At 46.9% G+C, this 26,024-nt stretch overlaps 1 protein-coding gene across 1 annotated transcript; it reads left to right on the top strand.

The window, feature by feature from the left end:
* Nucleotides 1–2,366: 2,366 nt before the first annotated feature.
* Nucleotides 2,367–15,330, top strand: LOC145350887 (deoxycytidine kinase-like). Its single transcript, XM_080200314.1, has 7 exons — nucleotides 2,367–2,448; nucleotides 4,958–5,073; nucleotides 7,276–7,469; nucleotides 9,581–9,728; nucleotides 11,091–11,206; nucleotides 13,310–13,409; nucleotides 15,158–15,330. The coding sequence occupies exons 1-7, from the start codon at nucleotides 2,367–2,369 to the stop codon at nucleotides 15,182–15,184; spliced, it is 783 nt and encodes a 260-aa protein (XP_080056440.1). The 3' UTR covers nucleotides 15,185–15,330.
* The last annotated feature ends 10,694 nt before the right edge of the window (nucleotides 15,331–26,024 follow it).

The raw sequence follows: 26,024 nt of genomic DNA, 5'->3' as shown, positions 1-26,024 counted from the left end.
CTGGCTGGCCAGCAGTCATTGCCCATCTTTAGTTGCCCTTGAGAAGATGGTGCTGAGCTGCCTTCTTGAATCGCTGCCGTCCAAATGGTGTTGGTACACCCACAGTGCTGTTAGGCAGGGAGTTCCAGGATTTTGACCCCGTGACAGTGAAGGAACAATGATATAAGGTAGAATTTAATAGACCTCCACTGACAAATTTGCCAGCGGTTGGGGCCTGGAAGATTTCCCCCATGGCCTTCCTGCTGCCCTCCTGCCTGTCCCTGACCTGCCCACAGTTGTATGAGTGGCAGGAGTGCCCTGGGGCCACCTCACCCCACCTCATTGAGGCCCTTAAGTGGTCAATTCATGGCAGTGTCCATTTCAGGCCTGCAGGGAATTGGTGGGTCATCCATCACTGGTCTTCTTTCCTGACTGATCCCTCCCTGGCTCTCCTCCTTTCCCCGTAAGAACTGCCCTCCCTCATCACTGCTCCCTCTGCCATCTCCATCCTGAGACCCCCACGCCAACCTGGTCCTGGGGTCCAGCAAAGACTTGTGGGACTGCTTGCAATCCCAACTTTGGCCACCGCTGCCAGTGGCACTGTTGGGATGATCGGCCGGTGAGACATCCAATTGATGTTTCTCCATTTTTTAAAATTTTTACTCCATTCTTAACATTACAAAGCCAATGCTCAGTGTGGACTGGGCAAACCCATTCCTTGCTTTCTCAAAAACCAAATTCAAATTCCAATTGGATCCAATTCAAGGTTCCCGCAAGAGACACAAACAAGATCCAAGCTGAAGAGATGAGGCATTGCATCCCATTCTGGGCTCGATCTGATGCTAGATCTTAGCCAATGGGTGATGGGTAGGAATCCCTGCCATCTGGTAAATTCTGCCCATAGTTCCAAATCACTGGCTGTAGAACATTGAGGTTGTGAACACATGATATAAATAACTACTTGTATTTATATAGCACTTTCAACGTAATTAAATACTGCAAGAGACTTCAAAGGAACATTTTGAATAACGCAATTAAACACTTGTTAAGCTTCCCATATCTAAAGAGAATCATCACTGGCCCTGCCCCTCCCTATCTCTGTAATCCATTCCAGTTCCATAACCCTCCTAAACATCTGCATTCCTCCAATTCTGGCCTTTCACACATCCCTGATTTTATTCCCTCCACTACTGATGGCCATGACTTTAGCTTCCTGGGCTCCAAGCTCAGAAATTCCCTCCCTAAACCTCTCCCCTTCTCTCTCCTCCTTCAAGACACTCCCACCAACCAATCTCTTTGATTAAGCCATTACTTACCTGTCTTAGTATCTCCTCACGTGGATCAGTGTCAAATATTTTATGATGCCTCTGTAAAGCTCCTTAGCTTGTTTTATTGGTCATGATGTGGAGATGCCGGCGTTGGACTGGGGTAGGGGCACAGTAAGAAGTCTCACTACACCAGGTTAAAGTCCAATAAAATCGCTGTGCAGAAGCTGATAGCCAAGTTCCGCACACATGAGGACGGCCTCAACTGGGATCTTGGGTTCATGTCGCACTATCTGTAACCCCCATGACTTGCCCGGGTTTGCAAAATCCTACTAACAGTCCTGGCTTGAGACAATTCACGCCTCTTTAACCTGTGATTATCCCTCTCTTCACTCACATTGTCTGTACCTGTAAAGATTTGATTACCTGAAAAGACTCGCATTCCAACCATTATCTTGCAATTGTGTCTGTGTCTATATATGCCGTGTTTGTGAACCTCACTTCTCCACTCTCCTGATGAAGGAGCAACGCTCCGAAAGCTTGTGATTCCAAATAAGCCTGTTGGATTTTAACCTGGTGTTCATAGAATCCCTATAGTGCAGAAGGAGGCCATTTGGCCCATCAAGTCCGCACTGACCACAATCCCACCAAGGCCCTATTCCCACAACCCCACATATTTACCCTGCTAATCCCCTAGAGTTACTAGGATTAATTTAGACATAGGGTTAATTTAGCATGGCCAATCAACCTAACCCGCCCGTCTTTGGTCTTGTCAGACTTCTTACTTTGTTTAATAGTGTTAAAGATACGGTGTGAACACATGCTGCTGCAGCTGTTTCTCAGATGGCAATGAATTTCTAGAAATGAGTGTGAGCTGTAAGATCCTCAATGCGGACGCACCGGGGTAGGTAGCAGCAAAGCTGTTGCTATGACTTCCTGAAATCACAGGCACGCACCGAGCGGCTGCAGAATGAATGAATGAATGTGTGAGAGAGAGAGAGTGCTTCCTGTCACTAACTCTCACTAACCCAGCTGCCTCGGTGCACAGAGGGGGAAGCGAGCAAAGCAGGCAGCAGGTCACAACCACCACTCACACTCTCGTTTTCAGCACCAGCCCAGACCATGGCGGTTCCCCCCAGCAAAAGGAGCAGACACCAGCCTAGCAGCGTCAAGCCCAGGAAAGTCTCCATCGAGGGGAATATAGGTGAGTGACAGTGGAGCTTTGTGCAGTCAGACAATGGAGCTTCTTTAGTATGCAGGGGGCTGCCTATAAAGCAGAGCATTAGCCCCTGCAGGGAGAGCTCGATAACTCTGCAACCATCTGCAATTTAAGTCCTGTTTTATTCAGTCCCTGTATTGCTACGATCCTCATCCACAATCTGAATTTCAGACACTGAGGAGGAAGCAAGATGCTTTAATACTCCTGGTATTTAAAGGGCAAGTGCAACTGATCCACTTCAGATCAACCATGATCTTATTGAATGGCAGGGCAGGCTCGAAGGGCTAGATGGCCTAATTCTGCTCCTATTTCTTATGTTCTAAGTCCCCTCTTGTGAAATACAAAAGCTTTGTTTCACAACAATCTGTTTATCAAGACACAAATTCAAAATTAAAAATGGGACTCTGAATATTATCTCAACCCTTTCCCTCCCTCTCTGGGGAAGTGAATCCCAAAGGGTCAGGTTGAGTTCTACACATCCTTCAGTCCTACAATCCCCCAGGACTCTAACTTGCACCAATCTCCCCTCACTTATATTGCCCCATGTCCTGCCTGACCTATTGAATCTCAATCCAGTGTTAAATTTCTCAATCTCACTTTCAAATCTCCCCGTGGACCGGCCCCTCCATATCTCTGTAACGGCCTCCAGCCCCGTGACCCACTCAAACCTCTGCGCTCCTCCAATTCTGCCCTGCAAGTCTTCCCAGTTCTAATTGTTTGACCTTTGGTAGCCAGGCTTCCAGCTGCCTAGGCGCCATACTCCTCCCATCCAAACTGACTGGCATGGACAAGTTGGGCCGAAGGGCCTGTTTCCATGCTGTAGAACCTCTATGACTCTGTCCAGGATTTAACGCTGCCTCCAGCAGCTGTAGTCAGGTGGGGTGTATGAAGGTGGGGCGGAGGAGGCTGTTGTGTGAAATTGCACAGAGGAATTCTCCTCCCAGACCCCACCCACTGCAATCTGATGGTTGTTTGATAAAGCAGGGGAAGCCCACCCTTTCCCCAGTTAAAACATCATGTGGTCACTAATGGCCCTTTCCCACCGAGCCTCAAATTTAGGCTGGTGAAGGGGCAACGGCTCGAGAAGGGAAACTCATCATTGAATAATCGAATCGTAGAATCCCTACAGTGCAGAAAGAAGCCATTCGACCCATCGAGCCTGCATTGACAACAATCCCACCCAGGTCCCATCCCTGTAACCCCATGTATTTACCCTGCTAATCCCCTTGGCTCCATTTACCATGGTCAATCAACCTAACCCACACGTCATTGGACTGTGGGAGGAAACAAGGTTGGATCCCGGGCAGGAACAACGGGGTGTATTGCCATCAGAAACCGCCTGAGACCCTGATCACCCCATTTGTAACTGCCCAGGCATTCCCACTGCCCTGAGACCCCTTCCACTCCCCGGTCCTCTGGTTCCCTGGGCTTTGGTGACAGGCAGCCTCCTGCAGTGCCTCTTCCGGCCACTGCAGCGCTGTGCCTGGAGAGAATGGAGAGCTCCTGACCAATCAGATTGGCCAGCAGCACTCAGAGGCGGGATTTACTCCAGAGTAGGGAGAAGACGTCTCACCGTCTGCCAATCAATGCTCATTAGAGTAATGTGGGGGTAGAGGGATAGGGCAGGGGAGAGGGTCCGGGTGAGACACTCTATCAGAGAGCTAGTGCAGACCTGATGGGTCGAATGGTCTCTTCTGCACTGTAGGGATTCTATAATTCAGGTCTGCTGGAATCAGTGGGGGCGGATTCCCCAAACCCACTTTATCCTTAAAACTTAGACTCTGTTATTTTCACACGTACACAACACTAAATCATTCCAGGAGCAATAAATTGGATTGAATTGATATTTTTCTACTTGATTTGATTTATTATTGTCACATTAGTACACAATGAAAAGCTTTGTTTTTTCTTTGCTATACAGGTGAAACATACTCTTCATAGGGAAGGCAAGGAGAGGGTGCAGAATGTAGTGTTAGTCATAGCTAGGGTTTAAAGAAAGATCAACTTGATGGAAAGTAAGTCTGATAGCAGCAGGGAAGAAGCTGTTCTTGAATTGGTTGTTATGTGACTTTGGACTTTTATATCTCTTTCTCTGGTGGAAGAGAGTGTCTGGGGTTTGAGATCCTTGATTATGCTGGCTGCTTTTCCCGAGGCAGCGGGAAGTGTAGACAGTCAATGGATGGGAGGCTGGTTTGTGTGATGGATTGGGCTATGTTCACAACCCTTTGTAGTTCCTTGCAGCCTTGGGCAGAACAGCCACCACACCAAGCTGTGATACAACCAGAAAGAACACATACACAACACAAGAACACAGCACAAGAAACAGAAGCAGGAGGAGGCCATTCAGCCCATCATACCTGGGTTGGTCCTTTGAATGAACTGTCCAATTAGTCGCCCTGCAAGTTTCTCCTTTTCAAATGGATTTTGTTTTGGAATTGCCTTGGTAACTCGAGAGCTGTCACAGTTTGATGCTTTTTAAAAAATTTATCTACAGCCGCAGGCAAATCCACGCTGGTTCAGATACTGGGACAGGCCAGTGATGACTGGGATGTTGTAGCTGAGCCCATTGCTCGCTGGTGCAATGTACAAACTGAAAAAGAAGACTCAGAGGTAAGAGACCTTTTATTTCCACACCATTTAGGACTGAAGTGAGGACTGGATATTGTGGGGGATGAGGGGTTGGGTGGGTACCTGGGGGGAGGGACAGACTGCTCAACCACCCCTGAATTCAACCCACTCATCCCCATAACCTACACATCATGGATAGCATACTGGCACATTGTTAGTACTGCTGCCTCACAGCACCAGGGACCTGGGTTCAATTCCGGCCTCGGGTGACTGTGTGGAATCTGCACATTCTCCCCGTGTCTGCATGGGTTTCCTTCGGATGCTCCGGTTTCCTCCCACAGTCCAAAGATGTGTGGGTTAGGTTGATTGGCCAGGCTAAATTGCCCCTTAGCATTGAAAGATGTATAGATTAAGGGAATTAGCAAGGTAAATACCTGGGGTTACGGGGTTAGGGCCTGGGTGACATTGTTGTCAGTGCAGACTCGATGGACTGAATGGCCTTTTCCTGCACCATCGGAATTCAATCATTCTATGAAGGGGCAATTTAGCATCGCCCAATCCACCTAACCTGCACATCTTTGGACTGTGGGAGGAAACCGAAGCATCCAAAGGAAACCCATGCAGACACGGGAAGAACATGCAAATTCCACATGGTCACCCAAGCTGGGAATCGAACGTGGGTGGGTCCTTTACATTGTGAAGCAGCAGTGCGAACTACTGTACTCCTGTACTGCCCACATACCATCAGTGGAAAAATATCCTGCCCCCAGTCAGGTATTGTGGGGGGAAAGCAGCTAATGTTTGGGCAGTTAACCCTCAATCCCTGTCTGTAGGCCATTCTCCCAGTAATCGGTCTGGGTTTAGGGAATTTCGGAATGGGTTGCTGAGCCTTTGTCAGCTGATCCTGTATCTGAGAACTTTGCAGATTCATTCAATACTGACGATTAATTTCATAATGTAAGGGTTAATTCATAATGTAAGGGTCTTGCATTTTCCTCCATCTCCTTCATTCGAGGAGGTAAGGGAGAGTATTTGGTTGGAGATTCTGCACTGGTTCTGATCAGATCTCCCATTGAGTGTCACTCTTCAGTAGGGACAAACAATGAAAGAATTTACATTTATATAGCACCTTTCAGGACCTCAGGATACCCCAAAATGCTCTTCAGCCAATGAAGTTCCAGTGAAGTGCCCTCTTGGTTTTAACACAGGGCAGGCAATGTGCAGAATGGAAAAATCTCACAAACAGCAACTGTGGGGTGATGTTGAGGAATATCGGCCAGGACACTGGGGAGAAAATCCTTTGTTCTACTTTAAATAGTTACGTGATCCCCAAGCACTTAGGGCAAGTACCAAAGGATACGGGGGGAAGGCGGGATTAAACTATTGAGTTGGATGATCAGTCATGACCATAATGAACAACAGAGCAGACAAAATGGGTTGAATGGCTGACTCCAGCTCGTTTCTTCGAAGCTTCTATGTTTAAAATAGCAGCCATGGGGTTTTTTTTAATGTCCATCTTGCGGGAGTTTACTATCTCATTGAAGGACAGTGTCCAGGCAGGAGAATAAACTGTCAGAGTTTTCCCATCTCCCAATCTCACCAACCACACTAGCAAAGGAACATTGGTTTTGGGGACTGAATGTTTCTGGACTCACTTCAAGTCCTTCTGCTAATTCCCGGGATGGCAGGACTGACGTATGAGGAGAGATTGACTAGGTTGGGATATTTTTCACTGGAGTTCAGATGAATAAGGGGGATCTGTTAGAGACTTATAAAATTCTAACAGGACCGGACAGGGTGGATGCAGGGAGGATGTTCCCAATGGTGGGGGAGAGTCCAGAACCAGGGGTCACAGCCTGAGGATTGGGGGTAAACCATTTAGGACGGAGGTGAGGAGACATTTCTTCACCCGGTGAGCCTGTGGAATTCGTTCCCACAGGAAGTAGTTGATGCCAAAACATCGAATGTATTCAAGAGGCGGCTGGATATAGCACTTGGGGTGAATGGGATCAAAGGTTATGGGGAGAAAGCAGGATTAGGCTATTGAGTTGGATGATCAGCCATGATCGTAATGAATGGTGGGACAGGCTCAAAGGGCCGAATGGCCTCCTCCCTGCTCCTATCTTCTATGTTTCTATGTTTCTTGTCAAAGAAAGTTTCACAATGGTTTTATGTTTTGTGGCGTGTGCCTCATGATTCATGGTCATGTTACTTTAACCCTAACTCCGTGTTGCTTGGATGTAGGAGCTGACGGCATCACAAAAGAGTGGAGGAAACCTCCTACAGATGATGTACGATAAACCAGAACGCTGGTCCTACACATTCCAGAATTACGCCTGTTTGAGCCGGGTCCGCTCGCAGCTTAAAGCCCTCAGCGACCGGGTGAAGGATTCTGTCCATCCAGTTCAGTTCTTTGAGCGATCTCTCTACAGTGACAGGTAACGACGTTTCCCGAATATTCCATCATCATTTCTCTGTTTCTCACGCGCTGAGTGTAGCAATGCCAGCCCTGGCTCAGTGGGTAACACTCTCACCTCTTTGTTGGTTCAACTCCCACTCCAGAAAGGTGCAACAGATTCCGTTCTGACACTCCCAGCTCCAGCAGAGTGCTGCACTAAAACACGTGCCATCTTTCAGATAAAACACTAAAACATGAAGTCAGGCCTCGTGGGTGGTCATGATGTGGACGTGCTGGCGTTGGACTGGGGTGGGCACAGTAAGAAGTCTCACAACACTAAGTTAAAGTCCTACAGGTTTATTTGGTAGCACAAGCTTTTGGAACGCCGCTCCTTCATCAGGTGAGTGGTGCTGAAGGAGCAGTGCTCCGAAAGCTCGTGATTCCAAATAATCCTGTTGGACTTTAACCTGGTGTTGTGAGACTTCTCACTCTTGGGCGCTTCAATGGATCCCATGATACTAAATCAAGGAAGAACTGGGGGAGGAATTCTCTCCTGGTGTCCTGGATAATCCTTACACCTTAAACATCATCACTAAAATGATTATTACAACGTCATGAGGCTGCCTGTGGGATCTTGCTGTGTTTGAATTTGCTGTTGTGTTTGCTCCATTACAAGGGTGTCTGGACTTCATAAGTATTTCATTGAATGTAAAGCACTTGGGGCATTTTGCAACCCTTTCACGTCAGTGAGATTCTCCAGTCCCGCTGCAGTGAACGGAGATTCGGCTGAGTGCCAAATTCTCCATCCTTGCTGGCGCAGCTGGAAAATTCCGACCCGTGAGTTTGTGAAAGGCGCTATACAAATGCAAGTCTTTCTTTCTTTGTATCAGCATCAGAAGCAGTTGTAGGTTTGAATTAGTGCTGGACTCAGGGACACAAAGCTGCCTGAGATAGCCCATCTCGAATACCATTCGCTCCATCTGTGATCACTGTGCACTTGCTTGTACGCGAGGAAATCAGGCTAGAATTGGGTAACATTCTCCCACTCATGGTTGGGAATAGCTAGCTGAACTCGTAATTCAGGGAGAAACAAGGGGAATGGCCACCCAGGGGAGAACGAGGCTGCAGCTTCAAGGGCCGGAAGAAATTGGAGGAAGCAACAAGGATTGGAAGTTATTCATTGACAGTAACATTGGGCAGCGTGTTTTATGATGGCAGAGCGAGCCTGCCATTGGCCAGCAGGTCCGGCCCCACCACCAACAATGGTGTGTCCCATTGCTCACACCCTCTACCGCTGGGGAACATCAGCAGCAGGATCGGGCATGATCAGGGTGGCACGGTGGTTAGTACTGCTGCCTCACAGTGCCAGTGACCTGGGTTCGATTCCCAGTTTGGGTCACTGTCTGTGTGGAGTTTGCATGTTCTCCCCATGTCTGCGTGGGTTTCCTCCAGGTGCTCCAGTTTCCTCCCACAGTCCGAAATATGTGCTGGTTAGGTTCATTGGCTGTGCTAAATTCTCCCTCAGTGTACCCGAACAGGAGCCGGAGTGTGGCAACTAGGGGATTTTCCCAGTAACTTCATTGCAGTGTTAATGTAAGCCTAGTTGTGGCACTAATAAATAAACCTTAACTTTATTTTACTCTATTTTAAACAGCTGGAAATCCTGCCCATCCGTGCTAATGCTTAGGTAGGAAAAGATAATAAACACATGAGGGAGAAAGGAAAAGCTGGTTATGTTGAGAGGGGAGATGGAGAAGAGGGGCAGGGGGTTCCTGTGACGCACGGAGCAGATGGCCCAAGGAGCTTGTTCCTGTGGCATATCAATATGATGGAAATCTCTGACTTAAGCAGTGCAGCATCGATGGCAAACAGGACAATTAATATTACACTACATCTGAATTTAATCCGATTTGATTTATTATTGTCACACGTATTGGGATACAGTGAAAAGTATTGTTTCTTGCGCGCTATACCGTTCATAGAGAAGGAAAGGAGAGAGTGCAGAATGTAGTGTTACAGTCATAGCGAGGGTGTAGAGAAAGATCAACTTAATGTGAGGTAGGTCCATTCAAAAGCCTGGCAGCAGCAGGGAAGAAGCTGTTCTTGAGTCGGTCGGTACGTGACCTCAGACTTTTGTATCTTCAATGACAGATACGTCTTTGCTTCCAACTTGTACGAGTCGGGTTGTATCAGTGAGACTGAGTGGATTATGTATCAGGATTGGCACAGCTGGATACACAGCTGCTTTGGCAAAAACATCGAACTCGACGGCATCATCTATCTTCGAGTGACCCCCGAGGTGAGATTATCTGATTGTTTGTCGCCAGTGATTGACCTGCTAGTCCAGAGATTGTGCCCATCATAGTGCGGGGCAAGGCTGACCTCAGTAAACCCAGTCATTGATGGAAAGTTCACCAATCAAAATTTCTGGATTCAATCCCATCATTTTCACCAATGTCCTTGAGGGAAGGGAGTGTGCGTGTGGATCGCACATCACTCCAATCCAACACTACACGGGAATACGAAGGCTCAGGGAGAAAGGTTTCACCTAACAGATACCAGCCGGGATTTTCCAGTCCTACACATTCTGCTGCCACTGCCAGTGAGAACCAAAACTATGGCACTTAGCTAAATCTCCATTCGCTGCAGTGGGAACGGAGAATCCTAGCCACAGGCAAGGTTGGAGAATTCCAGACATCTCTGACAGTGCGGCACCCCCTCACTGCCAATCCTCTGACAATGTGGCACTCTGTCAGTTTTGACTCTCTGACAGTGCAGCACTCCCTCAGTACTGACCCTCCGACAGTGTGGCACTCCCTCAGCACTGACCCTCTGACAGTGCGGCACTCCCTCAACACTGACCCTCTGACAGTGCGGCACTCCCTCAGCACTGACCCTCTGGCAGTGCGGCACTCCCTCAGTACCAGTGCAATGGCAGCCTATGGGCAGGCTGAAGACAGATCAGGCAGTAAACCCAAAAGTGAACAACAGAGTTCATTTTAGAGATGGGTGCCTCAGGGACCTGGTGGCACTTGCACCAGAAGCTTGGGGGCATACTCCTTGAGACCTCAGGATTTCCTCCTCCTCCCCTCCAGCCCATTCTCCTCCAGCCCACCCCCTCTCACCAACCCTGATGTCCCTGCCCCCCCCGCTCTCCCTCACCACCCCTCCCCCCATTCCCAATCCTTGCCCACCCTCCCTGCAATGGAAGCCCTGCCTTTTACCTTTCCTGGGATTTTGCTCCAGGCAGATCCCTGCATTGCCTCTACAGGCCACTGGGACTGAAGAGCTGGCAGCCAATCTGATTGGCTAGCACCTCTCCAAGGTGGGAGCTCATCCTGATGGTCGGTGGAAGTCTCTCCTTTGGCCAATCAATGGCATTGAGTTTACTAGAGAAGGGGTTTGGGGGGGAGGGTGCAGGGGAGTTGGTGGGTGTTGGGATGAGGCAACCTACTCCAGATGGGATCTTGTGGTCAGTGGAGTCAGGCACTTAATCCCATTGGTTTTATTCCAGATTCAACCCCTGTTCACAGAGATTTAAAGATAACTTGGTGCACAATTCAGCCTTTGAGTTTATAGAGAAATTTGTGAAGACTGGAGGAGTTTGGAAGAGTAGATATTTGTTGGAAATGGAGAAAGTGGATTTCTCTTTGTTCTGCAGAACTGTATGAAGAGACTGATACTGAGAGGTCGGCAGGAGGAGAAGGGGATCCCCATGACGTATCTGGAGAAGCTTCACGTTAAACATGAATGCTGGCTGCAACACAGGACAACACGGCAAGAACAACACTCTTTTCTCTCTCCTGGTTTTGCCGAGTGTCTGATTTCCAAAGTGTGAATGTTAATGTCAACAGCACTCCACTCAATCTAGATCCAAACTCCTGACAAATACATAGACAGGGCCGTAGGGTAAAACAGCAGCAACGGGGGATTGCAACAGGGGCATTGAGATCGATAGAATAGTCGGGGTGTTCAAATCATACAGCACAGAAGGAGGCCATTGGAACCATCATACCTGTGCCAGCTCTTTGAAATATCTAAGTTTTAAGTTTTATTTATTAGTGTCTGAAGTAGGCTTACATTAACACTGCAATGAAGTAACTGTGAAAATCTCCCAGTCGCCACACTCTGGCGCCCGTTCAGGTACACAGAGAGAGAATTTAGCACGGCCAATGCACCCTAACCAGCACGTCTTTCCGACTATGAGAGGAAACCGGAGCACCCGGAGGAAACCCCACGCAGACACGGGGAGAATGTGCAAACTCCACACAGACAGTGACCCAAGCCAGGAATTGAACCTGGGATGCTGGCACTGTGAGGTAGCAGTGCTAACCACTGTGCCGCCCATGATATTTTATCTTATTGGTTCTATCTGATTTCTACCATTCCCCCTGCATATTTTTCAGTATTTTCACGTGTACCTCCAGTTCCCCTTTTGAAAATTCTGTTGAATCTGTTTCCACTGCCCTTTCAGACAGCACATTAAAGTTTAAAATAAAATTCCGCTTCACCTCAGACCTTTCTGTCAATCATCTTATGGCAACACCTCTACCAATCAGAGTGCCCTTCCATACCAATCGGCTCTCTCCTCTCATGAAGTATTAATTATTGTTCCATTTACATTTGATCTTCTTGTGAATCTACTGATGACTGTGAGACAAAAAGCTTTGATGTGTCTTTTTTCAGAGATACTCATGATTGTGATGGTTTGGGGCTGTCACTGTAGGAAGATAGGAGCATGAGCAGGCCATTCAGCCCTTGTAGCCTATTTTGTCATTGAATGAGATCATGACTGATCTTTGGCCTAACTCCATGGACCTGCCCCAGGCCCGTGCCTCTTAATATCTTTGCTTAACAGAAAAAGTATCTCAGATTTAAAACTAGCAAGTGATCTAAAATCAACTGCCACTTGTGGAAGAGAGTTCCAAACTCTTGGCGGCACGGTAGCACAGTGGGTTAGCACTGCTGCTTCATAGCTCCAGGGTCCTGCGTTCGATTCCCGGCTCGGGCCACCGTCTGTGTGGAGTTTGCACATTCTCCTCATGTCTGCGTCAGTTTCCTTCGGGTGCTCTGGTTTCCTCCCACAGTCCAAAGATGTGTGGGTTAGGTTGATTGGCCATGCTAAGAAATTGCCCCTTAGTGTCCAGGGATGCGTGGATTAGTGGGTTTAATATATGGGGGTAGGGCCTGGGTGGGATTGTGTTTGGTGCAGACTTGATGGGCCGAAGGGCCTCTTTCTGCACTGGAGGGTTCTATGGTTGTATAAACCACTACCACCCTTTGTGTGTAGCACTGCTTCCTAACATCCCTCCTGAATGGTCTGGCCCTAATTTTTAGACTATGCCCCCTAGTTCTAGAATCTCCAATCAGTGGAATTAGTTCATCTTGACCTACCCTGTCTGTTCCTGTTAATAGTTTGAAGACTTTGACCAAATAAACCTTCTAAATTCTAGCGAAAACTGGTCTAATTTGTAGAATCTCTCCTCATAATTAAACCTTGAAGTACAGATATCATGAACTTAAGCTGCACCGCCTCCAAGATCAATATGTCCTTCCTAAAGTGTGGTGCCCAGATCTGCTCACAATGCTCCAAGTGGGGTCTAACCGGGGTTTTGTATAGCTGCAGGAGCCCCTGAGAATGGTGTCCGAGGCCCAACCATCTTCAGCTGCTCCATCAATGACCTTCCCTCCATCATAAGGTCAGAAGTGGGGATGTTCACTGATGATTGCACAATGTTCAGCACCATTCGCCACTCCTCAGATACTGAGGCAATCCATGTCAATATGCAGCAAGACCTGGACAATACCCAGGCTTGGACAATTTTGGAGTTGATTGTATTGGCTTATTGACTCTCTGATTATTCGATGTTCTTGTTCCAGGCTTCACTATGACTACTTGACTAGAATTCCGGTTTTGACATTAGACGTTAACGAAGATTTCAAAGGGAATGAAGCAAAATGTAACAATTTAGTTGAAAAGGTAACACAATGCGGGCAACTATTGCTGTAACGTAGACGATATGGCAACCAGTGTGGGCACAGCAATGACCAGAGTTTCTGTGGTAGTGACGTTTGTTGAGGGTTTAAACCCAATTAAATACCCTGACTCTGATATTGAAAAACATTACAAAATGAACTCCTTGGCAGAAATCTGAGAGTGTGAAGTCAAATTTATAATGTGTGGAATTATGAAAATTAGTTTCCCAATGCCTAAGAATATTTAATGTCCTGTTTTTATGCAACTTAAGAGATATTCAAAACTAAAGAATACTATTAATGGAGAAGATGAAAATGTGTGAATCAGATCCAGTGTAGACACACAACTTGTGTAATCAGATTTGCTTTAGAATTCCAATGTATGTTACCGAGTTGCGGAATGGTGAACTTCCAGTGGCTAAAAGAAATGAATGGGGCGCAGAATCAGCACTGGCATATTGTAATGACAACAAAAACCTGCATTTATATAGCACCTGATGTGAAAACATCAGGATTTATAGTGAAATAATCAGACAGAAATTGGCATGGACCAGCTGACTAAAAGCTCAGTCAGAAGAGGAGGGGCTAGGGGTTTTACGGGGCTGTGTAGAGGAGCTGTGAGGTTTAGATGGAAACTCCAAATCTATTAGCTCAATATTAATTGGCTGGCTTGAACCCTCCACAAGTGGCACCCACCATTGGATTGCTGCTCTAACTGAACTTCCCCGGCCCAGACGCAGCGCCACACTTCCACCCAGGCCTCCTCAGCCTGACCTCTCCAGATAAGCAGAGCGCAATGTCCATTGGAGAACTCCACCGCAATGCCTAGGGAAACGCCAGTCATACCCTCTTCATACAGCATGGGGCAAACGTCAATATCCAGAATGATTATCAGTGAATGGGAAGGTGGGTATGTGTGGATAGTAAGTGGGTAAGGTGGCATGTGAGCGAGCTGGTAGGTGGGTAGTGTGGTAGATGGAGGTTGAGTGAAGTGGGCTGATGGGTAAGTGAGCAGTTGGGTTAAGGGTTCGGTCAGATCTAGACAGTTGGTGTTTAGCCTGCTCGGGGGGGGTGCTGTGGTGTTGGTTACTGGGGTAACCAGCAGGTCAGGCAGTGAAATCAGAGGGTCAGGAGTAGTCAGAATGTCAAGGCTACAGTTGGGGGTGTCAGTGTGAGTGATTGGTGGGATCAGATCCCTAGTCACCCAAGTTAGACTATGATTTTCCCAGTCTAACATTTCCTGAAATCTCGGACTCTAACTCAGCGATCCTGGGAGAACCAAATTTTTCCATCAGGAGTTTGAACTTCCTGGGTAATTCCCTCAAAAGTCAGGGTACCAGGACACCGCTGGGTCTGGACGTAGATCTTGGGCTGATCTCTCATGTTTCAGACATTGGTAGATCTCGGCCAATCTTTCTCTTGATTGGGGAGTGCAGAACATTAGACCATAGTCTCAGGATAAAAATGGCAGCCATTGAGGAGCGAAGTGAGGGAACATGTCTTCACAATTCTCTACTGCAGCGATCTGCGGATGCTCAGTTCCTGAGACTGTTCTGGGCAGTCAGGAAGTTAGGGGATGTGGGGATAGGTTGTGAAAGTGGATTGAGGTAGATGGGCCAAGTGGCCTACTCCAGCTCCTTTTTCTTGTTGTCTCTGATCCATATCCCTGTCTAGTGAAATTATACTGCTCACCACCTTCTGAGCTTGGGATCATGTTTATCAACAAGGTCTTAAAATGTTTTTCTTTTACAGATCAAGAGATTTCTGCATTCTATATAACGCTGTGGAAACAGGCATTGGGAGACTGGATAGAAACCTGGGACAAGCAGCTGCTGAAATGAGAATGTTTAACATTTCTCGTGTGTTAGTTTATTACTCTGTGAAGTTTACAGTCTCTACTCATCAATTAATCACATCGAAATATAATGAAATCGCTATTTTTCATTAATTGTTTTTTACAATGAACAGAATCACACAATAGAATAAATATGACCTTCCTTACATCAATGTCCGCCTTTACACACTGGATTCAGCTTGTGACTCATGGTACATATGTGTCTCTGACAGTATGACTGGGTAACCTGCTGCCTGATGATATCCGCAGTGGGGTAATTAGGTGAGAGAGGGATTTCTCCCCGGGTCATTACCGTAATCACACTGACTGAAGCCTGCAGCTGCCAGATTTAACACGTGTTGAACTGCGAATAACCTGAGAACGAAACCAACTTTTAAAGTTTATTTATTTATTTATTAGACACAGGTAGGCTTACATTAACATTGCAATGAAGTTACTGTGAAAATCACCTGATGAAGGGGCAGCACTCCAAAAGCTTGTGCCTTGTGCTACCAAATAAACCTGTTGGTTTTAACCTGGCGTTGTGAGACTTCTTACTGTGCCTCACAGCGCCAGGGACGCGGGTTCAAATCCGGCCTTGGCTGGCTGACTGTGCAGAGTCTGCATGTTCTCCTCATGTCTGCGTGGGTTTCCTCCGGGTGCTCCGGTTTCCTCCCACAGTCCAAAAGACGTGCGGATTAGGTGGATTGGCCGTGCTAATTTGCACCATTAGAGTCCAAAGATGTGTAGGTTAGAGGGATTAGCCATGGTGAATGCGTGGGTTCACGGGGATAGGGCGGGGGAGAGGGCCTGGGTAAGATGCTCTGTCAGAGAGTTGGTGCAGACTCAATAGGCCGAATGGCCTCTTCTACACGGGGCGGGGGATGTGTTTCTATGATTCTGGCCTTTGAACTGCTGGCCAGTGTGAAGTGTATGTGAGAGTGGCTCAGTGCTTCCAGGGGTGGGCAGCGGGTGACTGGGTGCAGGGAGAGGGCAGGTGCTGGGGATGGATATTGGTGTGGACAGTGTAGGACTTCAGAAAGACAGAGACAAGTTGGTGGAGAGATCGGACAGGCGGCAGATGAAGGTCAATCTAGGGGAGTGCGAGATAAAACAATATAAAATGAGTATAATTTTTAAGGAGTGTCGGGGCAAGGGGTCCTGTGTTTATCTATACAAAGAGTTGGCAGGACATGTGGATAGAGCAATTAATAAATCAGATAATATCCTGGGCTTTATTAATAGGGGCTGTTCTGATGAAAAGTCATCCAGACTTGAACCCAGGTTCTATCCTCTCCCCAGATGCTGTCAGAACTGCTGAGATTTTCCAGCGTTTTCTGTTTTTGTTTCAGATTCCAGCATCTGCAGCATTTTGCTTCTGCAAGAGCAAGGAGTTAATGCTGAACTTACACGAGGCACTAGTCAGACCTCAGCTGGGATATTGTGTACAGTTCTGGGCTCCACGCTTGAGGAAGGATGTGAACACTTTAGAGAGAGTGCAGAAGAGGTTTGCAAGAATGGTTCCTGGGACCAGAAACTTCAGCGGTGAGGAGAGATTGGAGAGGTTGGGATTGCTCTCCTTGGAGAGGAGGAGGCTAAGAGGAGACGTTCAAAGTCACGGGAAGGCTGGGCAGAGTAAATAGGGAGAAACTGTTCCCACTCGGAAAAGGATCAAGAACGGGAGGGACACAGGCTTAAAGTGATTTGCAAAAGAAGCAAATGTGATATGAGAGAAAACTCTTTCACGCAGGGAGTGTTTGGGGCCTGGAATGCAGTGCCGGGAAGTGTGGTGGAGGCAGGTTCAACGGTAGCATTCAAGAGGGCATTGGATGATTATTTGAATAGAAACAATGTACAGGGGAAAGGCATAAGTCATAACGTTCATTTGGAGAGCCACAATGGGCCGAATGGCCTCCTTCTGCACTGTAACAATTCTGATGTTGTGTGATGTAAACACATATCAATAACAGACTGTCTAACAATGCTATTGCAGGCACTTCCTGGAAGAGCGGACAGGCAGCTTCTGAGGTCAAACATCAACTTTGACCCTTTGACTAAGCTGTTCTGATACCTCTCTGTGCGCTTGGTGTCCAGTCCTGTCTCCTTTTATGGTGCTTTGAAAGTGCCTTAAAAATACACGTACAAATTGACTATAAATGCGAGTGATGAGGAAAGGCTTGAAATCGCTGGAGTTTGGAAGAATAAGAGGCGCCTTGGTCAAAACATCTAAGATTCTGAGGGGTGTTGACAGGGTGGATGTGGAGAGGATGTTTTCTCTTGTGGGAGAATCCAGAACTCGGGGTCGCAGCTGAAAAATAAAGGGGTTCACCATTTAAAACAGGGATGAGGAGAATTTTCTTTCCCCCAGAAGCCAGTGAGTCTTTGGAATTCTCATCCTCAAAAGGCAGTGGAAGCAAAATCTTTGAGTATCATTGAGGTGAAGGTCGATTGATTCTTGATGTCAGGGGGTGAAAGGTTATCGGGAGTAGGTGGAAATGTGGAGCTGAGGTTATATTCAGATGAGACATATTAGTATTGAGGGGGGCAGCAGGCTCGAGGGGCTGAGTGGCCTCCTCCTGCTCCTAACTCACATCAGCATAAGTTCTTGTTCATTATCAGGTTGTTGGGTTATTCAATAGCTCAGGGCAGGCCACAGTGGGCTCAATGGTGGCTCAGAGATTAGCACTGCCTGCTCCAGGGACTTGGGTTCGATTCCCGGCTTGCCTTTGTGGAGTTTACACGTTCTCCCCGTGTCTGCGCGGGTTTCCTCCGGGTGCTCCTATTTCCTCCCACAGTCTGAAAGATGTGTTGGTTAGGGTGCATTGACCTGAACAGGCGCCGCAGTGCGGAGGAATTTCACAGTAACTTCATTGCAGTATTAATGTAAGCCTTACTTGTGACTAATAAATAAACTTTAACTTTAATGCCTTGAGACGGAGTGCAACATTGTCATGGTTTAGTACTTGCTGCGGTGAAGAGCTGCCATGGCTCTGTACTGGAGTGTTGGTGCTGAAGGGTTTGGAGTGAAGACTAGCTGAGATATTGAGCGCTGCTCTTCCCCAGAGAGCGCTGACATTCCTGAACATGTTGCTGCCCAATGTGCAGGCTACAGCTACAAGGGGAAGCTGGGCCGGTTCCTGACTTGTACAGAGATTACTTCATGTAGAATGTTAGAGTCTGTACAGGCAGTGCGATCAGCTGGAAGTCACGTGTTAGCCGTGGCTGGTTCAATAGTACTCCGGCCACAGAATCTGGACATTGTGGGTTCAGATGCCGCTCCAAAGTCTGGAGAACAATCTTTCAGGCTGACACTACAATACAATACTGAGGGAGTGCCGCACTGTCAGAGGATCAGTACTAAGGAAGGGTTGCGCTATCAGAAAGTCTTTACCGAGGGAGTACCGCACTGTCAGAGGGTCAAAGAAGAGGAGGGGAGTTTCCCCTGCTGTCCTGACCAATGTCTGACCCCAGTCAACTTCAGAAATTCAGAACAAACAGACTATCTGATTGTTCTCATGGTGTTGATTTTGGGATCTTGCTGTGTACATGTTGGCTGCGTTTCCTACGTTACAACCATGACTGCATGTTTTGAATTGATTTGATTTGAGTTATTATTGTCACATGTATAATTATACAGTGAAAAGTATTGCTTCTTGCGTGCTACACAGACAAAGCATACCGTTCATAGAGAAGGAAATGAGAGAGTGCAGAATGTAGTGTTACAGACACAGCGAGGATGTAGAGAAAGATCAACTTAATGTGAGGGTAAGTCCATTCAAAAGTCTAACAGCAGCAGGGAAGAAACTGTTCTTGAGTCAATTGGTACGTGTCCTCAGACTTTTGTATCTTTTTCCCCAATGGAAGAAGGTGGAAGAGAGAATGTCTTGGGTGCCTGGGGTCCTTAATTATGCTGGCTGCTTTTCCAAGGCAGCGGGAAGTGCAGACAGAGTCAATGGATGGGAGACTGGTTCGCGTGATGAACTGGGCTAGGTTCATCATGACTGTTTGTAGTTCCTTATGGACTTGGGCAGAGCAGGAGCCCATACCAAGCTGTGATATAACCAGAAAGAATACGCTCTTTGGTGCATTTGTAAAATCTTTCAAAGCTCCTGATTGGCTGCAAAGTGCATTGGAGTATTTGTGGTGCTGAAATGTGTTATATCTGTGGCTGTCCCCTCCTGCACTGGGAGGTTACATCCCTTTGGAGATAGGATGGGGGAGAGGGGATGACAGTTGGGTGAAGCCGGGTTAAGTGTGTAATGACACAGTGCTGTGGCCATCGCAGTGTGTGGCAGGGTGTGGAGGTATTGGGGTTTGATGTTTTCCGATATGTTTGTAAACAGAGGTGTATCACCATTGAGCTAAAGATCAGTCAGTCATCAGATCAGCAAAAGGGAATCCATGGGGAGGGGGTGAGATTTTGAATTGGATTAAATATTATAAAAACTTCCTAGCTGTATTCTGGAGGAATTGCATGTTAATAACTGCATTTAGATGTCTGGATGGTCAAATTTAATTTTCATGTTTAAAATAATTATGATTGAAGTGAGTCATTATGAAAGAGGTGCGTGAAACATTACTGCACTGATCACCGATACACATCCAGATAAAGCCCAGACCCTGACAATGAGGAAACATTGATCATCTGAGTGTCAACACCAGAGGGCAGCACAGTATAAATAACCAGCTTTCAACTCAATCCTTCAGCTACAACAGGCCACAGCGGGAAGCGAGCTCTGAAAATGTTCATTCCTCTCAATTGTACCTTGCAATCTCTCCCTCCACCAACATTCAAAACATTATCCTGCTCTGTGTTCCCCAGACCTGATACACATGATACACTCCTCCCACCATCCTCAACACTGGTGACCCTACTATACCCCTTATACACCCATGACTGTGTGACCAAATTCCCCTCCATTTCGATTTTCAAGTTTGTTGACGGCACCACTGTACTGGGTCGGATCTCAAACAATGATGAGACAGAGTACAGGAATGAGACAGAGAATCTGGTGAACTGGTGCGGCAACAATAATCTCTCCCTCAATGTCAACAAAATGAAGGAGATAGTCATCGACTTCAGGAAGCATAAAGGAGAACATGCCCCTGTCTACATCAATGGGCATGAAGTGGAAATGGTTGAGAGCTTCAAGTTTTTAGGTGTCCAGATCACTAACAACTTGTCCTGGTTCCCCCCATGCTGACTCAATCATTAAGAAAGCCCACCAACGCCTCTACTTTCTCAGGAGGCTAAGGAAATTTGGCATGTCAGCTACAATTCTCACCACCTTCTACAGATGCACCACAGAAAGCATTCTTTCTGGTTGTATCACAGCTTGGTATGGCTCTTTCTCTGAGTAAGACAGCAAAAAATTGTGAATGTAGTCCAGTCCATCATGAAACCAGCCTTCCATCCATTGACTCTGTCTACACTTCCCACTGGCTCGGAAAAGCAGCCAGCATAATCAAGGACACCCACGCACCCGGACATTCTCTCTTCCACCTTCTTCCGTTGGGAAAATGATACAAAACTCTGAGATCATGTACCAACCGACTCAAGAACAGCTTCTTCTCTGCTGCTGTCAGACTTTTGAATAGGCCTAGATTATTGTTGATCTTTCTCTACATCCTACCTATGATGGTAACACTACATTTTGCACTTTCTTCTTTCCTTCTCCATGAATGGTATGCTTTGTCTGTATAGCAAGCAAGAAACAACACTTTTCACTGTATACTAAGAGGTGGCACAGTGGTTAGCACTGCTGTCTCACAGCGCTAAGGACCCGGGTTCGATTCCCCCTTGGGTCACTGTCTGTGTGTGGAGTCTGCATGTTCTCCCCGTGTCTGTGTGGGTTTCCTCCGGGTGTTCCGGTTTCCTCCCACAGACCGAAAGACGAGCTGGTTAGGGTGCATTGCCATGCTAAATTCTCCTTCAGTGTGCATGAACAGGTGCCAGAGTGTGGCGGCTGGGGGGTTTTCACAGTAACTTCATTGCAGTGTTAATGTAAGCCTCCTTGTGATATTGATAAATAGACTTCAACTTAAACTTATGTGACAATGATAAATCAAATCAAAACAAAACACATTCCCTCCCAGAATGTTATATTTCAAGCCAGACTATTCAGGGTAATATCAGGAAGCACTTCCTCACACAAATGGGAATGGGAATCTGGAATTCCCTCTCCCACAAAAAACCTGCTGAGGCTGTGAGTCAAAACTGAGGTGGAAATATTTCAGAATTTTGGAAGAGTCAAAATGTTCCCTGCGTTTCTCTCACTATTTGTGCTGCCAGACCTGCTGAGTTTTTCCGGCACTTTCTATTTTTATTTCCCATTTGCAGTGTCTGCAGTATTTTGCTGTGATTTGAGTGGATTTGTTTTACTGGGTGAGGATTAGGGCTTTCAAGGCAGAGGGTTAGAATTGGATTAGATTGCATTGAACTGTGATCTAATTGAATGGGTGGGCAGGCTCGAGAGGGGCTAAATGGCCTCCCGTGTTAACGCTCTGATGGGTAATGAAAGGTGCGATGTAATTACAGGCTCCCTCTTGATGTGTTTTGCAAACTTAAATACCCAACCAACTTCCAGCTGTTAGTGTCAGAGCCGGGCTGATCCTCATCCCTTTCCCCTGACCTTTCTGAGTGAGCTAGCCCTGGAGAAGACATCCCTCCCTATCTCTGTGGCCTCCTTCAATCCTAGAATCCGCTGGGATTTCTGCGCTCCCTCAATTCTGACCTCATGAACATCCCTGATTTTAATCGCTCTGCCATTGGCAGCCAAGACTTCAGCGGCCTGGACCCTCCCCTACACTCCTCTCTCTCCTCCCGGGTGAAGCTCTCACTATGTATGAGAAGGACCAGACAGCAGTGACAAGCCCAGGTCAGGAGACGACGTGTGGGAGGTCCAGGTCCTTTCTCAGCCTGACTGAGCAGGGTGCAGGCCCCCCCAAGCCTTGAGTTGAAAACTGCACAGGCCACACTTGCAGTGATGCGAACTACTGGAATGTTCTATCATGGGAATCCCACATCCCGACTGACGGGCTGGAGGAAACTGTTCCACGTCTGGGAGAGTTAACAATTAATAGTCACTTCCCATATGGAATAAGGAAAACTTCTTTGCATCTTGCAGTAACAATAATTCCAGGAGCAACAATAATTCAAGACAAACAGGATGACTTTGGGGAGAGGAAAGCTTTCAGTATTTCTGTGTTATAAACTTGTGCAAACAAATAAATGACAGCAACATCAGCCATGTGTGAATACGGTTTAGCCATAATAACTGTGGTGACAGAGGTAGGGAAAGGGACTGATTAATTACAGTACAAAAAGATTAGTAAGTGTCTTATCTCACGGGATTATGAATGGTTAACTCAGGAAGCCTTGTTTAATGGAAGCAGTAGCTTTGGGGAAAACAGCTACAAATGTTTACACAAATAGACTGTCTTCAAAGGTTTCAGAAGTTGATACGTCACCAGGTCTTATCTGTCAAGCGAAAACAAAATACCGCGGATGGTGGAAGCAAAACAGAAAATGCTATAAATGTTCAGCAGATCAGGTGGTGTCTGCGGAGAGAGAAACTATTTCTAAAATTCGAAACACACATTGCTGGATGAGCTGATATGGGCAGCATGGTGCCTCACAGTGCCAGGGACCCGGGTTGGATTCCTGGCTTGGATCACTATCTGTGCGGAGTGTGCACATTCTCCCCGAGTCTGCGTGGGTTTCCTCCGGGTGCTCTGGTTTTCTCCCACACTTCAAAGATGTGTGGGTTAGTTTGATTGGCCATGCTGAATTGACCCTAGTTTTGGTGGGGGGGGGGAATAGCAGAGTAAATATGTGGGATTAGGGGGATAGGTAGGGGGATTGTTGTCCTTGCAAGCTCAATGGGCCGAATGGCTTCCTTCTGTACTGTTGGTGTGCCTCAGGGGTCAGTGTTGGGACTGCGATTATTTACTATTCACATAGATGATTTGGGGTTGGGGACCAAGTGCAGTGTGTCAAAATTTGCAGATGATACGAAGATGAGTGGCAGAGCAAAGTGTGCAGAAGACACTGAAAGTCTGCTTAGGGATACAGATAGTCTAAGTGAGTGGGTGAGGGTCTGGCAGATGGAGTACAATGTTGATAAATGTGAGGTCATCCATTTTGGTAGGAATAACAGCAAAATAGGCTATTATTTAAATGGTAATAAATTGCAGGAATCACAAATAGATTGGTTTGCAGGTGCAGCAGGTAATGAAGAAGGCAAATGGAACTTTGTCCTTTATTGTTAAAAGGATGGAGTTTAAAAACAGCCAGGTTATGTTGCAGCTGTATAAGGTGCTGGTGAGGCCACACCTGGAGTTTTGGTCTCCTTACTTGAGAAACATTATACTGGCACTGGAGGGGGTGCAGAGGAGATTCACTAGGTTAATTGCGAAGTTGAGCGGGATGACTTACGAGGAGAGACTGAGTAGACTTGGGCTTGACTCTCAGGAGAATGAGGGGAGATCTTACAGAAACATATAAGATTATGAAGGGAATAGATAAGATAGAAGCAGGCAAGTTGTTTCCACTGGCGGGTGAAACTAGAACTAGGGGGCATGGCCTCAAAATAAGGGGAAGCAGATTTAGGACTGAGTTGAGGAGGAACTTCTTCACCCAAAGGGTTGTGAATCTGGAATTCCCTGCCCAGTGAAGCAGTTGAGGCTACCTCACTGAATGTTTTTAAGGCAAGGATAGATAGATTTTTGAACAGCAAAGGAATTAAGGGTTATGGTGAGCGGGCGGGTAAGTGGAACTGAGTCCATGAAAAGATCAGCCATGATCTTATTGAATGGCGGAGCAGGCTCGAGGGGCCAGATGGCCGACTCCTGCTCCGAGTTCTTATGTTCTTATGTTCTGTGAGGGTTCTATGATTCTATGGATTCTCAGCATCTCTGGCAGCATCTGCGGGGAGAGAAAAACAGTTAACACAGTTACAGAAGGACCAATGGATTTGAAAGGATAATTCTATTCCTATTTGCACAGATGCTGCCAGATCTGCTGAGTTTATCCAGCATTTTCTGTCGTTATTTCAGATTCCCAGTATCCGCAGTATTTTGCTTTTGTTGAAATCACCTTTCGAAATGTTCTGAGTTCCTCCTCCCTGTGATAATCTGGGCTGGTGACCTTTATTCGGAGGTTGGATCCTGTTAAGCCTCAACAGCACTCACTGCTTTCTGTTTCTGAGAATTTAACACTTCTGATCACTTCCTCTCCCCTCAGGCAACTTTCTCCAAGTTACCTGATAACTTCAGATTGAAGAAGTTCCACTTCTCCATCTCATCCATTATAATCTGACAGTGTTAACACTCAGTTTCTGAGTCCACCATTGATGTAAGTTGGAAAGAAAGGGGGAATCACTCAGTACTTCCCACTCTCCTCCTTACCTCAACCTCACTCCTCCAATAAATTCCCATTGTTTAATCCACTTTCCTGGAGAAATTCATTGAAACACAAACGTGACACCATGCATGAAGACGCAAACCTGAACAATGTTTTATGAGTAATATATTTATTTACGATTTTTATTTATTAGTGTCACAAGTAGGCTTACATTAACACTGCAATGAAGTTACTGTGAAAATCCCCTCGTTGCCACACTCCGGCGCCTGTTTGGGTACACTGAGGGAGAATTTAGCACGGCCAATGCACCCTAACCAGCGCGTCTTTCAGACTGTGGGAGGAAACCCACACAGACATGGGGAAAATATGGAAAATCCCACACAGACAGTGACCCAAGACAGGAATCGAACCCAGGTCCCTGGCGCTATGAGACAGCAGCGCTAACCACTGTGCCGCCCCTTCTTTAATAAATACTCGTTGTTTAATCCACTTCCGTAGAGACAATTCATTAAAACGCAGGCATATAATAACATGTGTGAGCTGTAGAATGTTACATTCATTGTATAATGGGGCAAATCGAATCAGCATTGCACCGATCCAGAGCTCCTGTACAGCTCCTGGTGTTATGAGATGAGCGCTGTGGCTCCAGAGCATGGGAACCTCATAGGCCCAGAGGGTTTGACAGCCTCTCACCCAACCTGATCAACCGCCTGCCCCCATTGCTCATCCAGCAGCGGAGGGGGCTCTACGCCGAGACTGAATTTCCTCTGTAACCCCTACCGGGCGGTTCGATCTAACAGATCACCACACACTGCTCTCCCTGTTGACAGAGCACAGCACCGCAGTGCTGCCGGAACCATTACCTCTTCCTGCCACATGATGAAGATCTTCACAATGCACGGGGCTCACTGTCGAGTCTACAGCACTTACGGGAACGGTTATTGTTGATGATAACAGATAGCAGTTCAGTGCGGTCTTCCTTTAGAAAAATAGCACAAGACCAGCACGGAGGCATGCAACTCAAAAGGAGGCAACTTGTGTCTGCGGCGGCTCTTTAAATGGGTTTTGCAGTTAGTTCGACGCTGCCTTTCTCAATAGCCCTACAAGTCTTTCCTTTACAAGTATTTATCTAATGGCTTTTTGAAAGTTATTGTTGAATCTGCTTCCATCACCTTTTCAGGCAGCACCTTCCAGATCACAACTTGCTGTGTGAAAGATCTCATCTGCCCCTCTTTTGCCAATTACCTTCAGTCTGTATCCTCTATTTACTGTAGCTCAGTGGGGTAACACTCTTATCTCTGAGTCAGTAGGTTGTGCATTGAAATCCCACTCCAGGGACTGGAATACAAAATCTAGGCTGACACAGACAGTGTGGTCCAGAAGGAGCTGCGTGGTCACAGGTGCTGTACTTTCAGTGAGGT

Source organism: Carcharhinus amblyrhynchos, chromosome 1, assembly GCF_965287045.1.
Source record: "Carcharhinus amblyrhynchos chromosome 1, sCarAmb.v2.hapA, whole genome shotgun sequence".
Lineage (NCBI taxonomy): Eukaryota > Metazoa > Chordata > Chondrichthyes > Carcharhiniformes > Carcharhinidae > Carcharhinus > Carcharhinus amblyrhynchos.
The sequence above is the reverse complement of the archived record's forward strand: the minus strand, read 5'-3'. Positions and strand labels throughout refer to the sequence as shown.